This window comes from Bos mutus, chromosome 6 (assembly GCF_027580195.1).
Source record: "Bos mutus isolate GX-2022 chromosome 6, NWIPB_WYAK_1.1, whole genome shotgun sequence".
NCBI classification, from domain to species: domain Eukaryota; kingdom Metazoa; phylum Chordata; class Mammalia; order Artiodactyla; family Bovidae; genus Bos; species Bos mutus.
Window position 1 is genome coordinate 90488150 of NC_091622.1, and position 16030 is coordinate 90504179.

Genomic DNA, 16030 nt, shown 5'->3' on the forward strand with positions numbered 1-16030 from the left:
TCAAACAGCATGCCCTTGATAAGGGGCAGCCAATCTGAAGGACACAAAAAGGCATTTCCTACAGTAGAATGTCAGTTCCCTCAGAGCAGGAACCACGCCCATCAACGCCCATCAATACCTGCAATGCCCGCATCAGCAGTCATTACTCAGTTAACTTCAGCTGAATGAATGTCCAAACAGTATAAAGATTTCAAGGTCAATACAGATATAGCAGGAGTGATTCTGTCCTGAATAATGGTGCAAGAAAAACAAACCTTCATCGCCTTCAGCATTTTCTTCTTCGTTTTCAACTTCCAGAATTTCTGCTCCTGGAATGTAATCTTTAGCATCTAGTTCTCCATATTCTTGCACTCTTGCTTCTATGGAGGCTTCTGTAGGTTTACCCTAAAGGAAAGGAATTAGTTTTTTGCTTAGACAGCAAAACATTATTCATGAAAAGGATTCTTTAGGATTATGAATTCAAAAGAATCACAAAAAATGGAAGCAAATGAATGACAAAAACAGTTCACCAATGTCTTGGGTCAAAGTAAATTCCCTCTCAAAACTTTGCCCACTCTTTTCTTGTTTTCTTCTGAACTACCCCAGGAAACTTTGATTCTTAGGTCTTGAGATCTCTGCTTCTGTGACATACATACATCTCATTTCCTCCCACCTCAGTAGAGGTACTATCTGGTTAAGGAATAGCCTGTTCAATGCTGTCATCAGCTACAGATCTGAAAAGGTCTATAAGACTCATTCAGTATCAAAGAGCATATACCAACTATAAAATAGTTAAGGAATAGTATTCAACTTTCTTCTGAGTTTAAAGAATAAAACTACGTGTATCACTAACACTCTAAATGGAAGCATCAGAAATGTGCTTAGTTGTGCCCGACTCTTTGCAACCCCATCTAGTCCAGCCCTGACGGCCTGACTGTAACCCCCCCAGGCTCTCTCTGTCCGTGGGATTTCCCAGGCAAGAATACTGAAGTAGGCTGCCATTTCCTACTCCAAGCACCAGAAATACTCAAACTCAAATTGGAGGAAATGACTCTCACTTTCTGAGACCAAATCCTTGATCAATACATGTATGCTTCACCTACCCGGAATTTTTTTTGTAACATCTGAGGATTCAGTGTTCGGAAAAGCTGAATCAAAGTTCTAGCAGACATCATCACATCTGGAAAATAACAGCTTTAACTAGAAACTTCAGAGCAAAGAGTCTACTGAGACAAAAATGAGATACTCTATACTCCTTCATCTACTGAGAATAACACAGCACTTACTCTTATCTTTGTGTGTTTTATACTGAGCCAGGTCTTGCAGAAGTTCCTCAGTCATGGCTAAAGGACATCGAGCTGTTATCTCTTTTATAGCATTGATTCTAAAAAAGGAAAAAATGAAATAAAAAAAAACAGCAGTTTCATGTGGTTCAACCTAAGAAGATTTTCTAAAAAGACTAAATCACAAGGAATATAAGGTTGGTTTTATAGCGCTGAGGTCTCTGGTGGGATGTGGGAGCGGGCAGCCTCAGAAGGGTTTGTTTCCACAAAGTTTACTGCTATTTCCTCTATTAGAAGAATAAGCAACATTGTCACCTCTAAAATACAGGCATGCTTTGGACATAGTGCAGATCTGGTTCCAGAACAATGCAATAAAGCAAGTCACACGTGTTTTCTGGTTTCCCAGTGTATATAAAAGTTATGTTTCAACTATATTGTAGTTCATAAAACGTGCAACAGCATTATGTCTAAGAAAAAAATGTACATACCCTTATTTAAGGCTTCCCTGGTGGTTCAGATGGTAAAGTATCTGCCTACAATGTGGGAGACCTGGGTTTGATCCCTGGGTCGGGAAGATCCTCTGGAGAAGGAAATGGCAACCCACTCCAGTATTCTTGCCTGGAAAATCCCATGGACAGAGGAGCGTGGTAGGCTATAGTCCATGGGGTCACAGAGAGTCGGACACAACTGAGCTACTTCACTTTCACCCTTAATTCAAACATACTTTACTGCTAAAAGTGCTAACCTTCATCTGAGCCTTCAGTGAGGCATAATCTTTACGCTGGTGGATTACCAAAACGTTACACAGAGACATGGAGTGAGCAAATGCTATTGGAAAGATGTCTCCATTAGGCTTGCCCCACACAAAGTTAACACAGACCTTCAGTGTGTAAAGCAAAGGGCAATAAAGGGAGGTGGGCTCGTATATGTTGGCAGCATTTATTTGCCAACTCTAGGGGAAACTGTATTAGGTCAAGTCAAAGTCTTTTTTTTTTTTTTTTATATTGGAGGATAACTGCTTTACAATGTTTTGTTGGTTTCTACCGTACATCAACACGAATCAGTCATAATTACATATACATCCCCTCCCCTCCCCCTATTCCGCCCAAAAAGTTAGTTTTTAGGGCTGTTATCTCCCAGCAATGTTTTCCAAGTGAGATAAAAAGCAGCTGTTCAGCATACTGCTTAGTTATCAGGACGGACTGGACTTCCTAAACCAGTGCTCACACTCACTAAGTGTTTTTGAATTAATCAAAAAGGTCACTGAACTGCTTTGGGATTAAAGAATCATTTAATAATGAATCATTTGTTCCAGGGAAGACAGGAATTCAGGGTAGCAGGCAGGGGAAAAATATTTAGATTGCACACAAGCATTCATTTAAAAGAGTAAAAAGCTAGTTAAAAAACAAAATGTTGACTAGAAGGACAGAAATCTTTTCTCTGGCTCAAAATTCTAACCAATAAATTAAAAAATTACCAAGAGAAGAAGAAAAATACTGAGAAGGCGGAAGTCTATTTTAAGTTTTTCTCAGAGGGCACCATTTTAGCTGAAATTTCACATCTTGGTAACGGAAAGCAAAGCCAGCAGGTGAAAACCACAGCCACCGCCTCCAGCCACATTCTACATACCCTACTGTCATGACTTCTCCAGAGTTCTTGTCAGTAACGAAATTGTTGGCCACAGTCATGAGCAATGATTGGATGATCTGAATGGGATGGGAAGAAAGGATATGAGTATTGGTAACATGTCTCCACCTACTTAAACGCTTGACGATGAAGGGATGATACACTATCACAGTGGAAAAACAGCCCTCCACCTTCGGTCTGGGAGGTGGAAGGAGCAAGACTGAGGAAGACAGAGAAGTACTCTATTTTGGGTGTCGCTGTCTTCTTGGCTATTCTGAAACTAAATCTGGCTCTCCTTTAATCACTATATAAATTCACTGATATTCTTGCCTTCTCCAGGAGGATAAAATTTGGCCACTCAACAAAACAAGAAGTCTCAACCACTGGTTCAAAACAAACTTTATTTTCTATAGTAAAATGTTTTTATTTCTAAAAGTAAACTTCTCTATATAAGTGTCCTTAAGAGCTAGTGTCTCTTCTACTCAGTTTAAGAAGGTGGGGAGGACAGTAATCTCTGTGGGAAAAGCCACCATGTATACTCAGTGGCACTGCTATGTACTCACTAGATCCTGACAGAAGTAAAGTTTAAGAGTTCTCACCTCTGGGGGTACTAAGTGATGAGACGCTTGTGCGGCAAACAGAAGGATCTTCGTTACTTCTAACAGTGTAAGAGATCAGAAAGGCACGGTCAGTCAGTTTACAGCCCCATCTCAGGACCACAGCAAACATGGCGAGCACACACACCGGCCTTAGCGCTCCTGCTGAGTACTCTGCCTGGAACACCCAACTTTCGGACGTCTGCATGGCTCACTGCCTTGCTTCCTGCTCAGCTGCTGCCTCATCAAAATGTCTTTCCTGACCACATAATCCAGACAGAACCCACCCTGGCACTTTCTATTCCCCTTACCTGCTTCCTTTTTTCTCAGAATACTTATCTTCACCTGGACATATTATATACAACACTCTCTGGATCTCCCTCTAGGGTGTAAGCTCCATGAAGGTAAGAGCAATACTTTATGTTCACTGATGTCTAATGCAGTGCTCACTAGGAATCACTAAATAAATGCAAAAATATAAACATACACATATACATACTCTCTCCCTTTAAAGAAGTATATATAAAGAATCTGCCTGCAATGCAGGGGACCTGGGTTTGATTCCTGGGTCAGGAAGATCCCCTGAAGAAGGAAATGGCAATCTACTCCAGTATTCTTGCCTGGAGAACCCCATGGACAGATGGCTACAGTCCATGGGGTCGCAAGAGTCGGACATGACTTAGCAACTAAACCATACATATATAAAGAACGAGGCCTTTGGCAAACAAAGGGAGGGATCTTGGTCTTTCTTCTTTCTATACCTCATAGGACTGAAGTGAGGATGAAACAAGATGACTACATGTGAATCACTTAGCACAGCATTTGGCTCATGCTAAATGTTCAATAAATGTTTACTTCTTTCCTACTTTGGTTCAAGTTCAAAGGCAAAGACAACCATTACTTTCTTCTTGCTTTTATTTATTTATTTTCCCCCCCAAACTTTAAACTTTTTATTTTGTATTGAGGTATAGCCTATTAACAATGTTGATGTTTTTAATTAAGAATACAAATAAGGGCAATGAAAGGAGTAAGGCAAACCCTCGTATCTATTACCAAGTTACAGTAAATAGTCAAAAGTCTTTTCAAGACTTTTCCATATGAGTATGGTATTACAAACAGCCTTGCTTTGAGAAACCAAATATTTTAGAGTCCCCCCCGCCCCCTGCCCCCAGTAACTAATTCCAGAACAAAAGACTCTGAATGGTTATTCTAACCCCAAGGCCACAAAAGGAACACAGCAAGCGGAAGGCTTACCTCTTTGGTGAGGCTGTAGAAACCTTTGCACAAAGGGGTAGAAGTTGAAGAGAAAAAGCTGTGGAGAAAAGAATGCACGGACTTAATATATAAACTCTGCTGAGCTGCAGAGTTTCAGTGCTCCATGATGGAATTATATCACCAAGCTTAACTAACTGGGAGTCATTTTTCCCCTCTCAACAGGTATGAGTGATCCAGGATGACTCAATGCACTGTATTAATCAAGGAAAGGAAGGCTATGTTCCTATCCTCATTATGTCAAGGCAGAACGTGTACACAGAATAAACCAAGGGAGGAAAGGCAGTCAAAATGCAACATTCTACTTTTAAATTGGTGTGGCTATAGAAGCAATTTTTTAGTCTTCAAAGGTAACAGTAATTCAAACCTGAATAGCACCTAATGTAATCTGATCACCAAAAAACCCACAGTCTAGTTTTCTTATTGTGTACCAATCAAACCACACTGGAGAAATTACTCTGAGCTCCACCTAGATGTGGGCTCCAAAATCACTGCAGATGGTAACTGCAGCCATGAAATTAAAAGATGCTTACTCCTTGGAAGCAAAGTTATGATCAACCTAGACAGCATATTGAAAAGCAGGGACATTACTTTGCCAACAAAGGTCCATCTAGCCAAAGCTATGATTTTTCCAGTAGTGATGTATGCATGTGAGAGTTGGACTATAAAGAAAGCTGAGTGCTGAAGAATTGATGGTTTTGAACTGTGGTGTTGAAGAAGACTCTTGAGAGTCCCTTGGACAGCAAGGAGATCCAACCAGTCCATCCTAAAGGAGATCAGTCCTGAATATTCACTGGAAGGACTGATGTTGAAGCTGAAACTCATTTGAAAAGACCCTGATGCTGGGAAAGATTGAAGGCAGGAGAAGGGGACGACAGAGGATGAGATGGTTGGATGGCATCACCGACTCAATGGACATGAGCTTGAGTAGACTCTGGGAGTTGGTGATGGACAGGGAGGCCTGGCGTGCTGCAGTCCATGGGGTCATAGAGTTGGACACAACTGAGTGACTGAATTGAACTGAACTACCTAGATGAAAGTGATGAGTATCCAGTTATTAAAGCAACTGTAATCTTTAACTTCAAGAAGAAAAACTTTGGAGATGGCCTAGTATTTTTCAAAGCTCTCATCATGTGAGAATAAATTTTTTTCTGTTTTAGTCACAGAGCAAAAGTAGGACCAGAAAACTAAATGGCAAGACTTGTGTTTGATATAGAGATGGATGTTTAACTGCAGTCAGTTGTGAAGCTCCAGTTTTCATTTCTATCAAATCAGACTTTAATTACAAATCACATTTGCTTTTCTATTGAGCTCAAATTCAGCTGTGACTTGAAATTACTGCACAAAGGTAACAAGAATTGACTGGATGATCCTGCTTTAGAACTGCAGCCCATGGAGAAAAAGCAATTTATTCTTAACATGTTAAATTTTTCTTTTAGAAATGGAGTAAGTATATTCGCTCATGTCTACTTTCATTTTTATCTTGGTATTTATCTATACCACATGATATTCAATAAAGAAGCCTGTTTTACTTTTTGTTTTTTGAAGAAAGCAACATATTCAATGACAATCAGATCAGAACTAGTCACAAGAGCAAAATGACAGGAACAACCTCACGGTCATTTCTTCATGGCCTGAATTTTTGGGAATTCCTCCTTTTCTATAAAGGCAGATAGTCTGAGTATGTTTGAAGTTTCCATATGTATACACAATATACATACATTATACCACCAAAGAGTTCTTGCAATCTAATTTAATATTAAATGAATAATCAGAGAATTCAGCTTTGTTAAGTGAGTAAGCCAGAAGTCAGGAAAGCTATGAAGGGGTAAATGGTGAAACATAGTAACAGCTGATAAAAATATGTGGGCTATGTTGGCTCAGAAAAAAGTATAAGTGAAACAAAGGTAAATAAAAGTAAAAAAAAAAAAAGAACAGAACTGTCTATAAACTGAATACATGTACAATTGAACATTCATACTTACTGATAAGGAAAAGTGACAAAAACAGCTGTTTTCTAGTGAAAGATTTTATCCTTTTGTAAACTATATGGGTTGAAATGGTATGCAAGGATAAAATTAAGCCACTGCTCTACCTTAGTCAAAGGTGTCCTTTTACCAAGAATAATTCTACTTCCAATATTCATCAAGAGAAACACAATGCAATTCAAACCTCGTGAATTCCCACCAATCTGGAGATGAGGTTCATGAGCATCATCTTCACTTCAAATCTCTCCTTGGAGCTCTCCAGCTGCTTCAGTAGCTTTTCTGCAAAATCTGGAAAGAAGAAAATAATCAGAGATGTATACTGTGGGCCCATGGTCTGCACAATATTATCCAACAAGTGTAGAGAAAAGCGGTGGTTTGATCGTTGACTCTAGTGTGACTGTGCCTGAAGTCACTGCAGAACCAGGATGGTGAAAACTGACAGGACAGGTGGACAGACTTACACACAAGCAGATATACCTTCGATGGTGCCCAAAGTTAAGTCTTAAGGATTCCCAAGATTTTCAGCATCGAGTGACTGTTTGACAAACACTCTAAGACCGTGCTTCTTAAAGTGTGGTCTGCAGACCACCCGCAGCCGTCCACCGTGTAGCTTATTACAAATACTGAAACGTAGGACCTACCCCCAGACCTACTGAAAATCAGAATCTGTACTTTAATAGGATCCCACAGTGGTGTGTATATGCTTTAAAGTTTGAGGAACACTGACCGAGAGGAAGGGTCAGTAAACTGGAGTACAGAAAGCATTTAAAAGCCCCATTGCCAGGGGAGGGATAGATTCGGAGTTTGGGATTGACATGTAAAACACACCGCTATGTTTAAAATAGATAACCAACAGGGATCTACCCTAAAACAAACAAACAAAACAACAACCCCATTGCCCAATCATACCCCATATCAACTAATCAGTCTCTGGGAATAACAGGACCTAAGTACCACTATAGTTTCATAAAATTCCCCAACTGATTCCACGTGCAATCTAGTTTGAGAACTAGTGTTCTAAAACAGGTTTCCCAAATTTTAGGTTTCCACCCGCCAGTTTTAAAACAAAACAAAAAAAAACGGGAATAACAAGAGATTGTTAATTTTTCATTTGGTCAATTAGAATGTCCTACTATTACTGCATTATGAAAGACACGAATTGCAAAGAGAGCCGTTCCCCCACATTTTTCTTATTTTGCTGTGGGCTGGGAATCACTGCTTTAGAACATAATTCCCTAGGCCACAACCAACAGGCAACAATTCAGCATTTATTGTCTATTTAGTGCCAGGGATTTTATATTCTCTGATAACCTGGAAGTTGGGAAGCTAAACAGGCAGATAAAGCCAACAAGGAACTTGGGAGGTCATAATTACAGTACCTTGGGGATCATGAATCAAGTGAATAGCTGAAAAGTTAAACACCTCCGGTTTTTTCTTCTTTTTATGTTTCTGAAAGAAAGGGAGAGGAAAATATTTACATTCTGAATTATAGTGAAGAGGCCCTAGGCTGTTATCAAGTCTATCCCACTATTTAAAAAGAAAAAAAAAAATCTTTGTTCCAAAAACCTTTCTTTCAACTGGAAGAACTAAAGGTGCTTTAAGTCTTCTAAGAGTCAGCTTGGGAATGTTCCATCTATTAGCACCTGTGAGATTTATAGGGATTTGGAAATATAAACATTAAAAAACAAACTAGGGGCAAATTAATGACTTCAAATAATCACTACAAAATATAAGATTTACTTCATTTGTGTTCTCTTCTGAGAAGACATGATCAAAACAAATAAAAATGAATTTAATCAAATTAATTTATTCAAGTCACAGACTTTGCTAGAGCTGAGAACAATTATTCATCTAAAAAATCAGGGCTTAAAAATTCATCACACATTTCTAAGTCTTTAACAAAAATGCTACTTTATTTCAAATGCCTAAAAGCTTTTCCTAAAGACCACATATTCTGCGTTTTAATGAATCCCATCTCCTTTCCTAGGTATGAGTCTCACCGTGAGGACTTTCATAGCCTTTTCCAACTTTTTCTTGTTTTTAGAGCTTTTCTTCCCGGTGGCATACTGCACAAGCAGGTCTCTTGCTGTTGGTCCTTCATCCTGAAGAAAAAACTACTTTGTAAAACCATCAACAAGGAAAATCTGCATAAGAGCAGAGAATAACCCTTTCAGTTACTTCTTTGTATTTGTACTCTTTGCATGAAGCTATTAAAAATAAACACAACTTTAAAAATTCAATAAAATATTTGCCCATCTATAGAAACAGGCACATATGAAGATTTCCACTACAGCACTAACCTGTTTTTCTGCTTTGAGTTTTTATTGAAGTATAATATATAGACAGAAAGCAAGTATGTTTTTATTTGAAGGAAAAAAACAAACCTGGAAACAAGTCTTTATCAATAGGGAAATGTTTAATCTACACTACGTTCATTTCATATTCTGAAACGTTATGTGGAGGTTAAAATACTGAGATAGATCTCTATGTACAAGTAGAAGACTATCCAAAGGCACTGATACATCTATCAATCTATATATATGTCATCACAAAGAAAACACAGTGCAAAATAAAATATATTGTTTATATGTATTTTAAAAACAGACTACACACATAAGACAATATGTATATGTGTCCACATACATATGCATGAGAAACGAAATGGTTATCTATGAAAACGGAGGTGAGAAAGAAGAAAGGATTGAGAAAACTTTTATTTTATTATATCTATAATATCTGAAATTTTTTACAGTAGGAATGTATTGTTCATACATTATTTAATAAAATAATAACAAAACAAATTAGAAGATGTTATTTCATATTCCAGTATTATTACCAAAATGCAAAAATGAGAAGGGACATTTTTTTAGAATTTCTTTTTCATCTTAATAAAAGTATTTTTAACAAAGAAAATTTCATGACATCATAAATCCTGATTCTTCCTTTTAAAGATGCTATACCACAGAATTCTCCCACTCCAGTACTCTTGCCTGGAGACTTCCGTGGACAGAGGACCCTGGTGGGCTGCTGTCCATGGGGTTGCACAGAGTCGAACACGACTGAAGCGATTTAGCATGCATGCATGCGTTGGAGAAGGAAATGGCAACCCACTCCAGTATTCTTGCCTGGAGAATCCCAGGGACAGAGGAGCCTGTGGGCTGCCTCTTATGGAGTCGGACATGACTGAAGCGACTTAGCAGCATACCGCCCAGGGCTTCCCAGGTAGTGCTAATGGTAAAGAACCTGCTTGCCAATGCAGGAGATATAAGAGATGCGAGTTGGATCCCTGCATTGGGAAGATCCACTGATGGAGGGCATGGCAACCCACTCCAGTATTCTTGCCTGGAGAATCCCATGGACAGAGGAGCCTGGCAGGCTATAGTCTTTAGGGTCACAGAGTCGGACATGACTGAAGAGACTTAGAACACACACACACATACAACTTCCTTTCTCCACTCTATAAACTTCCATGATATTTAACCTCAAAAATATATTGGCAGTAATTTTTAGATTTAATTATTAGTAAAATAATAAAATAAAATAGTAAAATTAGTAATTTTCTAGATTTAAACAGTGAGATATAGGTATAGCTCTAGAAAGAACAAGACTGAATGAATCTAAGTTTTATTAGTTATTTAACTAATCTTACTGAATGGGACAAAATCTAAATAGAACAAAATCTCAGCATGGCAGAACTCAATAAAGGATAAAGGTAACATAGAAGTTTCTAACTTTAACAATCTACTCTGAGAACAATAATAAAATCTGATTAACTGTGAAGTTCAAAAGTATCTGTGGGTTTTAAACTAACCTCGGACTCTGAGTCACTGTCTTGTTTCTCCTCTTCATCTTTCCCAAGGAAGAATGTCAAAGCAGCAACTAATATCTAAAGACGAGTTCAGACAAAGTCAATTACTCATCCCAGCTTACAACAAAGAATAAATACTTCTGTCTATATTTTATACATGCATATGAACTAGGATCTGAAGGGGAAAAAAAAAGAGTGGTAGGATTTGGGCTCATCTTTCTTAGCCAGGTTCTACAGAGTTGTTATCCTTCAAGCAGCAAGTCAAGAATTTCTACATCCCCCATAAGAAAAGTGACATTATAGCCCTTCTAACAGAAAGTCAAACATGGCCTTAAATTTCTCTCAGCTTTGTCCAAGCCCAGTCAAGAATTATAGGGGAAAACATAAAATAAATGCTAAGGCTATTGTTTAATAGACAGCATTTTAAAAACTTTAATTTTGGTTGACTGTTTTAGAGCACAGATAAACCAGGGCAGCAGCCCGAGCACAGTCTGGACAGTGTGTCTGCACACCAGCGCTTCCTTGCACACCCACTCCTCTCCTTCACCTTTCAGCCAGAAAAGCGACTACCCGCCTATGGCGCCTTCACACAACCCTGCAGGAGCTCACCTTGGTGACCTTAGAGAAACAGGCCGTTGTGATCACATTGACAGTTTTGGCATCGTTCCTGGGGGAAGACAGTTGAGTGTTTTAAAGTAAATTTTCATTCTACTGTACTTGACAGCATAGACAATGGCACAAAATAAATAATAAATACTTCTGACACATTAAAATTTATAGTTTGTACTATTTCAAAAAGTCATGGGTTGCTAAATAGCCAACTGCAGGTGAACATTTCTAGCTCAGTTCAATTCTAGCCCAGTTGTGTGTCAGAAAGCTATGTAGACATTAAAAAGTGGCTTTTTTGAAGGATTTTAAATGACATATAAACCCTATTCAAGATAAACTGGGGGGATAAATAAGAAAAACTACAATACAGCAAAATTCCAACCATATTTCAACATTCATATTAAAGAAAAGACAAGAGGAAATATCATATTAACTGTGATCATCTCCTTGTGACACTATGGACCTTAGCCCACCAAGCTCTTCTGTCCATTGAATTTCCCAAGCAAGAATACTGGAATGGGTTGCCATTTGCTTTTCCAGGGGATCTTCCCAACCGAAGGATTGAACCCGTGTCTCTTTGTCTCCGGCACTGGCAGGTGGGGGTTCCTTATACTAGCGCCACATGGAAAGCATATAGGTGGTAGGACTACCGATGAATTAAAAAAACAAAAACCCCTCAAAACCCCAGCTTTCCAGCTTTTCCGCTGCAACAAATATTACTTTTATACTTTTAAAAAAATTAGTAAATAAGAAAAGCAAAAGACATGAATTGGCGGCACTGTACCAACAAGCTGAAGTTTATAAAACGTGATAATTTAAGTATAGAGGATAAATCGACTTGAAAATCTTCACAGAGGCAGATTAGGAAGAGCCTAGACTTCAGAGTTAGACAGATCAGGGTTTGAATTTCAACTCTACCTTTTATTAGCTACTACACTTAAGCTTGTGAACCTACAGGTCTCATTACCTATAAGATGGGAATAATCCCAGATAAGCTACATTACACTGTTCTGCACGTTGAACAGGGTAAAGCATAGTGCAGGTGCTCAAGAAATGGTAGCCAGTGTTATTATTAGTCATCTGGATTGCCTCTGTATTTTTACTTCCAACTTAATCTGTATCAGTGACATATTAAAGAGCTCAAAATCAAGAAATATATTTGTGTATACGTTCTGTGGTAATTACAGATGTATACAAGCCTATTTGTCAAGAGATAAATACATATATATTACCAGATGTTTCTTCTGTAGAGTTCAATCATGACATCCAAAGATATTTTGGCTGCAGTTGCATTGCTATCTCTTAACATGGTATACATGAAATTCTGCAATACCTGAAGGAAAAGTGGAGAAAGAAGGCTTAATATATTGCACAATACTGCGGCTGCTGCTAAGTCGCTTCAGTCGTGTCCGACTCTGTGCGACCCCATGGACTGCAGCCTACCAGGCTTTTCCGTCCATGGGATTCTCCAGGCAAGAACACTGGAATGGGTTGCCATTTCCTTCTCCACAATACTGCAGTACAACGCTGCAAACATGGAAAACAAAAGGGTACTTACTATATTCACTTTATTGTTCTTATGTTTTGCATTTATATTCTTGATATCAGTCACAATATGAGTGTATAAAGTCTGTGGAAAAGAAACAAAAACATACACATTAACTGACATTTCTAATCTCACTTTATTTGGAGAGAAATACAAATGTACAAGAGGGTTTAGCTTACCCGTTTTTCATTCTATCACAAAAGAGACCAAAACCAAACAAAACAAAAAAAGCAGCTAAAGGAAAGTTACCCTCAAAAGGTTAAATATAGAGTTACATGACCAACAAATCCATTCCTGGTTAAATTCCCAAGAGATATGAAAATATATTTCCAATGTTCACACAAATATTCACAGTAGCATTATTCCTAACAGCCAGCAAGTGAAAACTAAATGTTCATTAACTGATAAGTAAATAAACAGAAAGTGGTATAACCAGACAATGAAACACTGTTTGGCAACAAAAAGGAATGAGGTGCTGACTCAAGCTACTTGAGTACAAAGTACTCAAAGTGCATGCAGGTACTTTGAAACATGCTAAGTGAAAGAAGCCAGTCACAAAAGCGCACATTATATGATTCCATTTATAAGAAACATGCAGGGTAGGCAAATCTATAGAGACCAAAAGTACACTGCTGGTTGCCTAGGGCTGGGATAGATGGGAGGATAGATGGGAGGATGGGAATGGTTGCTAATGGGAATGAGGTTTCTTTTAAGGAGGCTATGATGTTCCAAAATTGACTGTGGTGATGGTTGCAAAACTCTGTGAATGTACTAAACACCAATGAATTGTACACTTTAAATGGATGAACTGTATGTGAATTATATAATTATCTCAATAAAATCGTTATTTTTTTTTAAACGGGCAAGTTACTCCCCTCAGTTCAGTCGCTCAGTCGTGTCAGACTCTTTGCGACCCCATGAATCACAGCACGCCAGGCCTCTCTGTCCATCACCAACTCCCAGAGTTCACCCAAACTCATGTACATCGAGTCAGTGATGCCATCCAGCCATCTCATCCTCTGTCGTCCCCTTCTCCTCCTGCCCCCAATCCCTCCCAGCATCAGAGTCTTTTCCAATGAGTCAACTCTTCGCATGAGGTAGCCAAAGTACTGGAGTTTCAGCTTCAGCATCGTCCTTCCAATGAACACCCAGGACTGGCCTCCTTTAGGATGGACTGGTTGGATCTCCTTGCAGTCCAAGGGACTCTCAAGAGTCTTCTCTAACACCACAGTTCAAAAGCATCAATTCTTTGGCGCTCAGCTTTCTTCACAGTCCAACTCTCACATCCGTACATGACCACTGGAAAAACCATAGACTTGACTAGAAGGGCCTTTGTTGGCAAAGTAACGTCTCTGCTTTTGAATGTGCTATTTAGGTTGGTCATAACTTTCCTTCCAAGGAGTAAGCGTCTTTAATTTCATGACTGCAATCACCGTCTGCAGTGATTTTGGAGTCCCCCAAAATAAAGTTACTCCCCTAAACGCATGCAAATATTGGTACCTAAAATATGTTCCACTTTTATTCCACAAGTTAGATCAAGAAGTATAACTGCTAAAATCAAATGAATACAGTCTCTTAACACTCTGAAAAACAATTTAAGTTAATGAATGTAAACTTTAGTTTCTCTTTCTGAAAATTCTTTCACAAACCTTCAGCTTCTGGTCTTACTTATATAAAAAGTCATATAGAGTGACTTTATATAAAGCAAACATAAAGTCACAGGGAAATATAAATAACAAAAAAGGTCAGTTTTAGCTGGTCAGTACCGTGCAGTGGAAAAGGGACTGGGTTCTAGAGCTAGGCTGCCTGGCTTTATGCTCCCGCAGGAGCTGTATGACACTGGGCACGTTATTCTCTCTCTCTGTGCCTCAAATTTTTCATCTGTGAAATAATAATAATAAGCCCTATCTCATAGCACTTTGTGAGTAAAAAAACATGTAAAATGCTCTGAAAATGGTAATTCAGCAAAAAGTAAACAATGAACATTAGCTATTACCTCTATATTGCCCTGTACACAATGCTCAATTTTTTCCTATTAAAATTATTTCTTAGCTGTTTCCAGTGATACAAAGCCTCAAGAATTCAAGACTCCAAACTCTGTAAGTTTTATGTCACTGCAAGGAAAAATGACATATGGGGGTAGGGAGTGGTTTTGTTCTTTACCTTTCGGAGAAGCTTATCATGGCAACGTAGAAGTTCAAAGAAGAGTTCCAGCAAACTTGATGGATTGATGAGATTCTTATTTCTCAGCAAGATCAAAGCTTTGCAAAATGTCTTAGGAAGGGAAAAAAAACATACTATAAGACAATGATAAAGATGACAAAATGGAGGAGGAACATCCCCAAACTGCTTAATATCTTCTACTAACTAGGTGTTATTCCAGGCATTGAGACAGAGTCTCTGCCCTTGTGGATCTTATACTGGGGGTGGAGCAGAAGAGGGGACAGACAAGCAAGTAAGCATATAAACAGGTGAATCTCAGGAAGGAAATAAAACAGGGAGGTATAATTACTACATAGTGACTAAGGGAGGGCTCCTTTACACAGGAGGTCAAGGAAGTATCAACATAAAATGCCAGTGATCAGTGAATCCACAGACATAAGAAAGGTGGGTAAAAATAACGTAACACTAAACTGGAATAATCAATCTGAAATTGTGACTTTACAAGGCATTTTTTTTTTTTTGAAGTACCGTCAGCAGTAAGAACAGCCCAATGGCAGTTGCAGCACTCTCACCACCAACTTCCATGAGTACCCTTAACCCCCCGAATTTTGGCCTCTAATACAATTCTCCATTAGATGGAATAAGCGATCCTTGGCGAATGGTTGATTTCAAGTCTTGGGGCAGACAAAACAGTAAGAAAGGATTTGGAACTATTTCTGCCAGAATGCAAGGATGCTTTCAAACACACCATGGGCAATGTTAAAAGAACTGGCCAGGTTGTGACAATTTGAACTTAAATAATAGGTACCTATGATGTCAAAGATAGAGAAATATAAATTTTATTAAATATGTAAATGTTATTTAAAAATAACATAATAAATAATAAACCATGATTTTTTAAAGTAAGTAAATGTTAATATACATGAGTATTTTGTTTTTTCCACTAAAAAACACAGTTGTTTATACCTATATAAGCAGGAAAGAGTGAACAAAAATTTGGGAATGATTCAAAAAGTCCCGGAAAAATAGCAAATAGGCTAGGAAGAAAAAGTCCAAGAGTTGAAAAGGATTGGTGGTTATCACTACAGCTACTTAAAAACAGGATTCACCACTGTGTTCTAATGATTCAGAGGAATGCTAATTATACTGATTCAATCCCT

General features: G+C 38.4%; 1 protein-coding gene across 1 annotated transcript in view; it reads right to left on the reverse strand.

Moving 5' to 3' along the window:
* SDAD1 (SDA1 domain containing 1) overlaps window positions 1–16030 on the reverse strand; it is a 30714-nt gene that overhangs the window by 7896 nt on the left and 6788 nt on the right. Inside the window, exons 4-17 of the mRNA XM_005909110.3 lie at window positions 14871–14981; window positions 12720–12791; window positions 12394–12494; window positions 11162–11219; window positions 10556–10630; window positions 8745–8846; window positions 8124–8193; window positions 6929–7032; window positions 4739–4796; window positions 3488–3546; window positions 2892–2968; window positions 1266–1363; window positions 1083–1159; window positions 255–384 (exon numbers count right to left, since the gene is read on the reverse strand). Of these exons, the coding sequence (XP_005909172.1) occupies window positions 255–384; window positions 1083–1159; window positions 1266–1363; window positions 2892–2968; window positions 3488–3546; window positions 4739–4796; window positions 6929–7032; window positions 8124–8193; window positions 8745–8846; window positions 10556–10630; window positions 11162–11219; window positions 12394–12494; window positions 12720–12791; window positions 14871–14981 (1192 nt within the window). The remainder of the gene's footprint in view (window positions 1–254; window positions 385–1082; window positions 1160–1265; window positions 1364–2891; window positions 2969–3487; window positions 3547–4738; window positions 4797–6928; window positions 7033–8123; window positions 8194–8744; window positions 8847–10555; window positions 10631–11161; window positions 11220–12393; window positions 12495–12719; window positions 12792–14870; window positions 14982–16030) is intronic.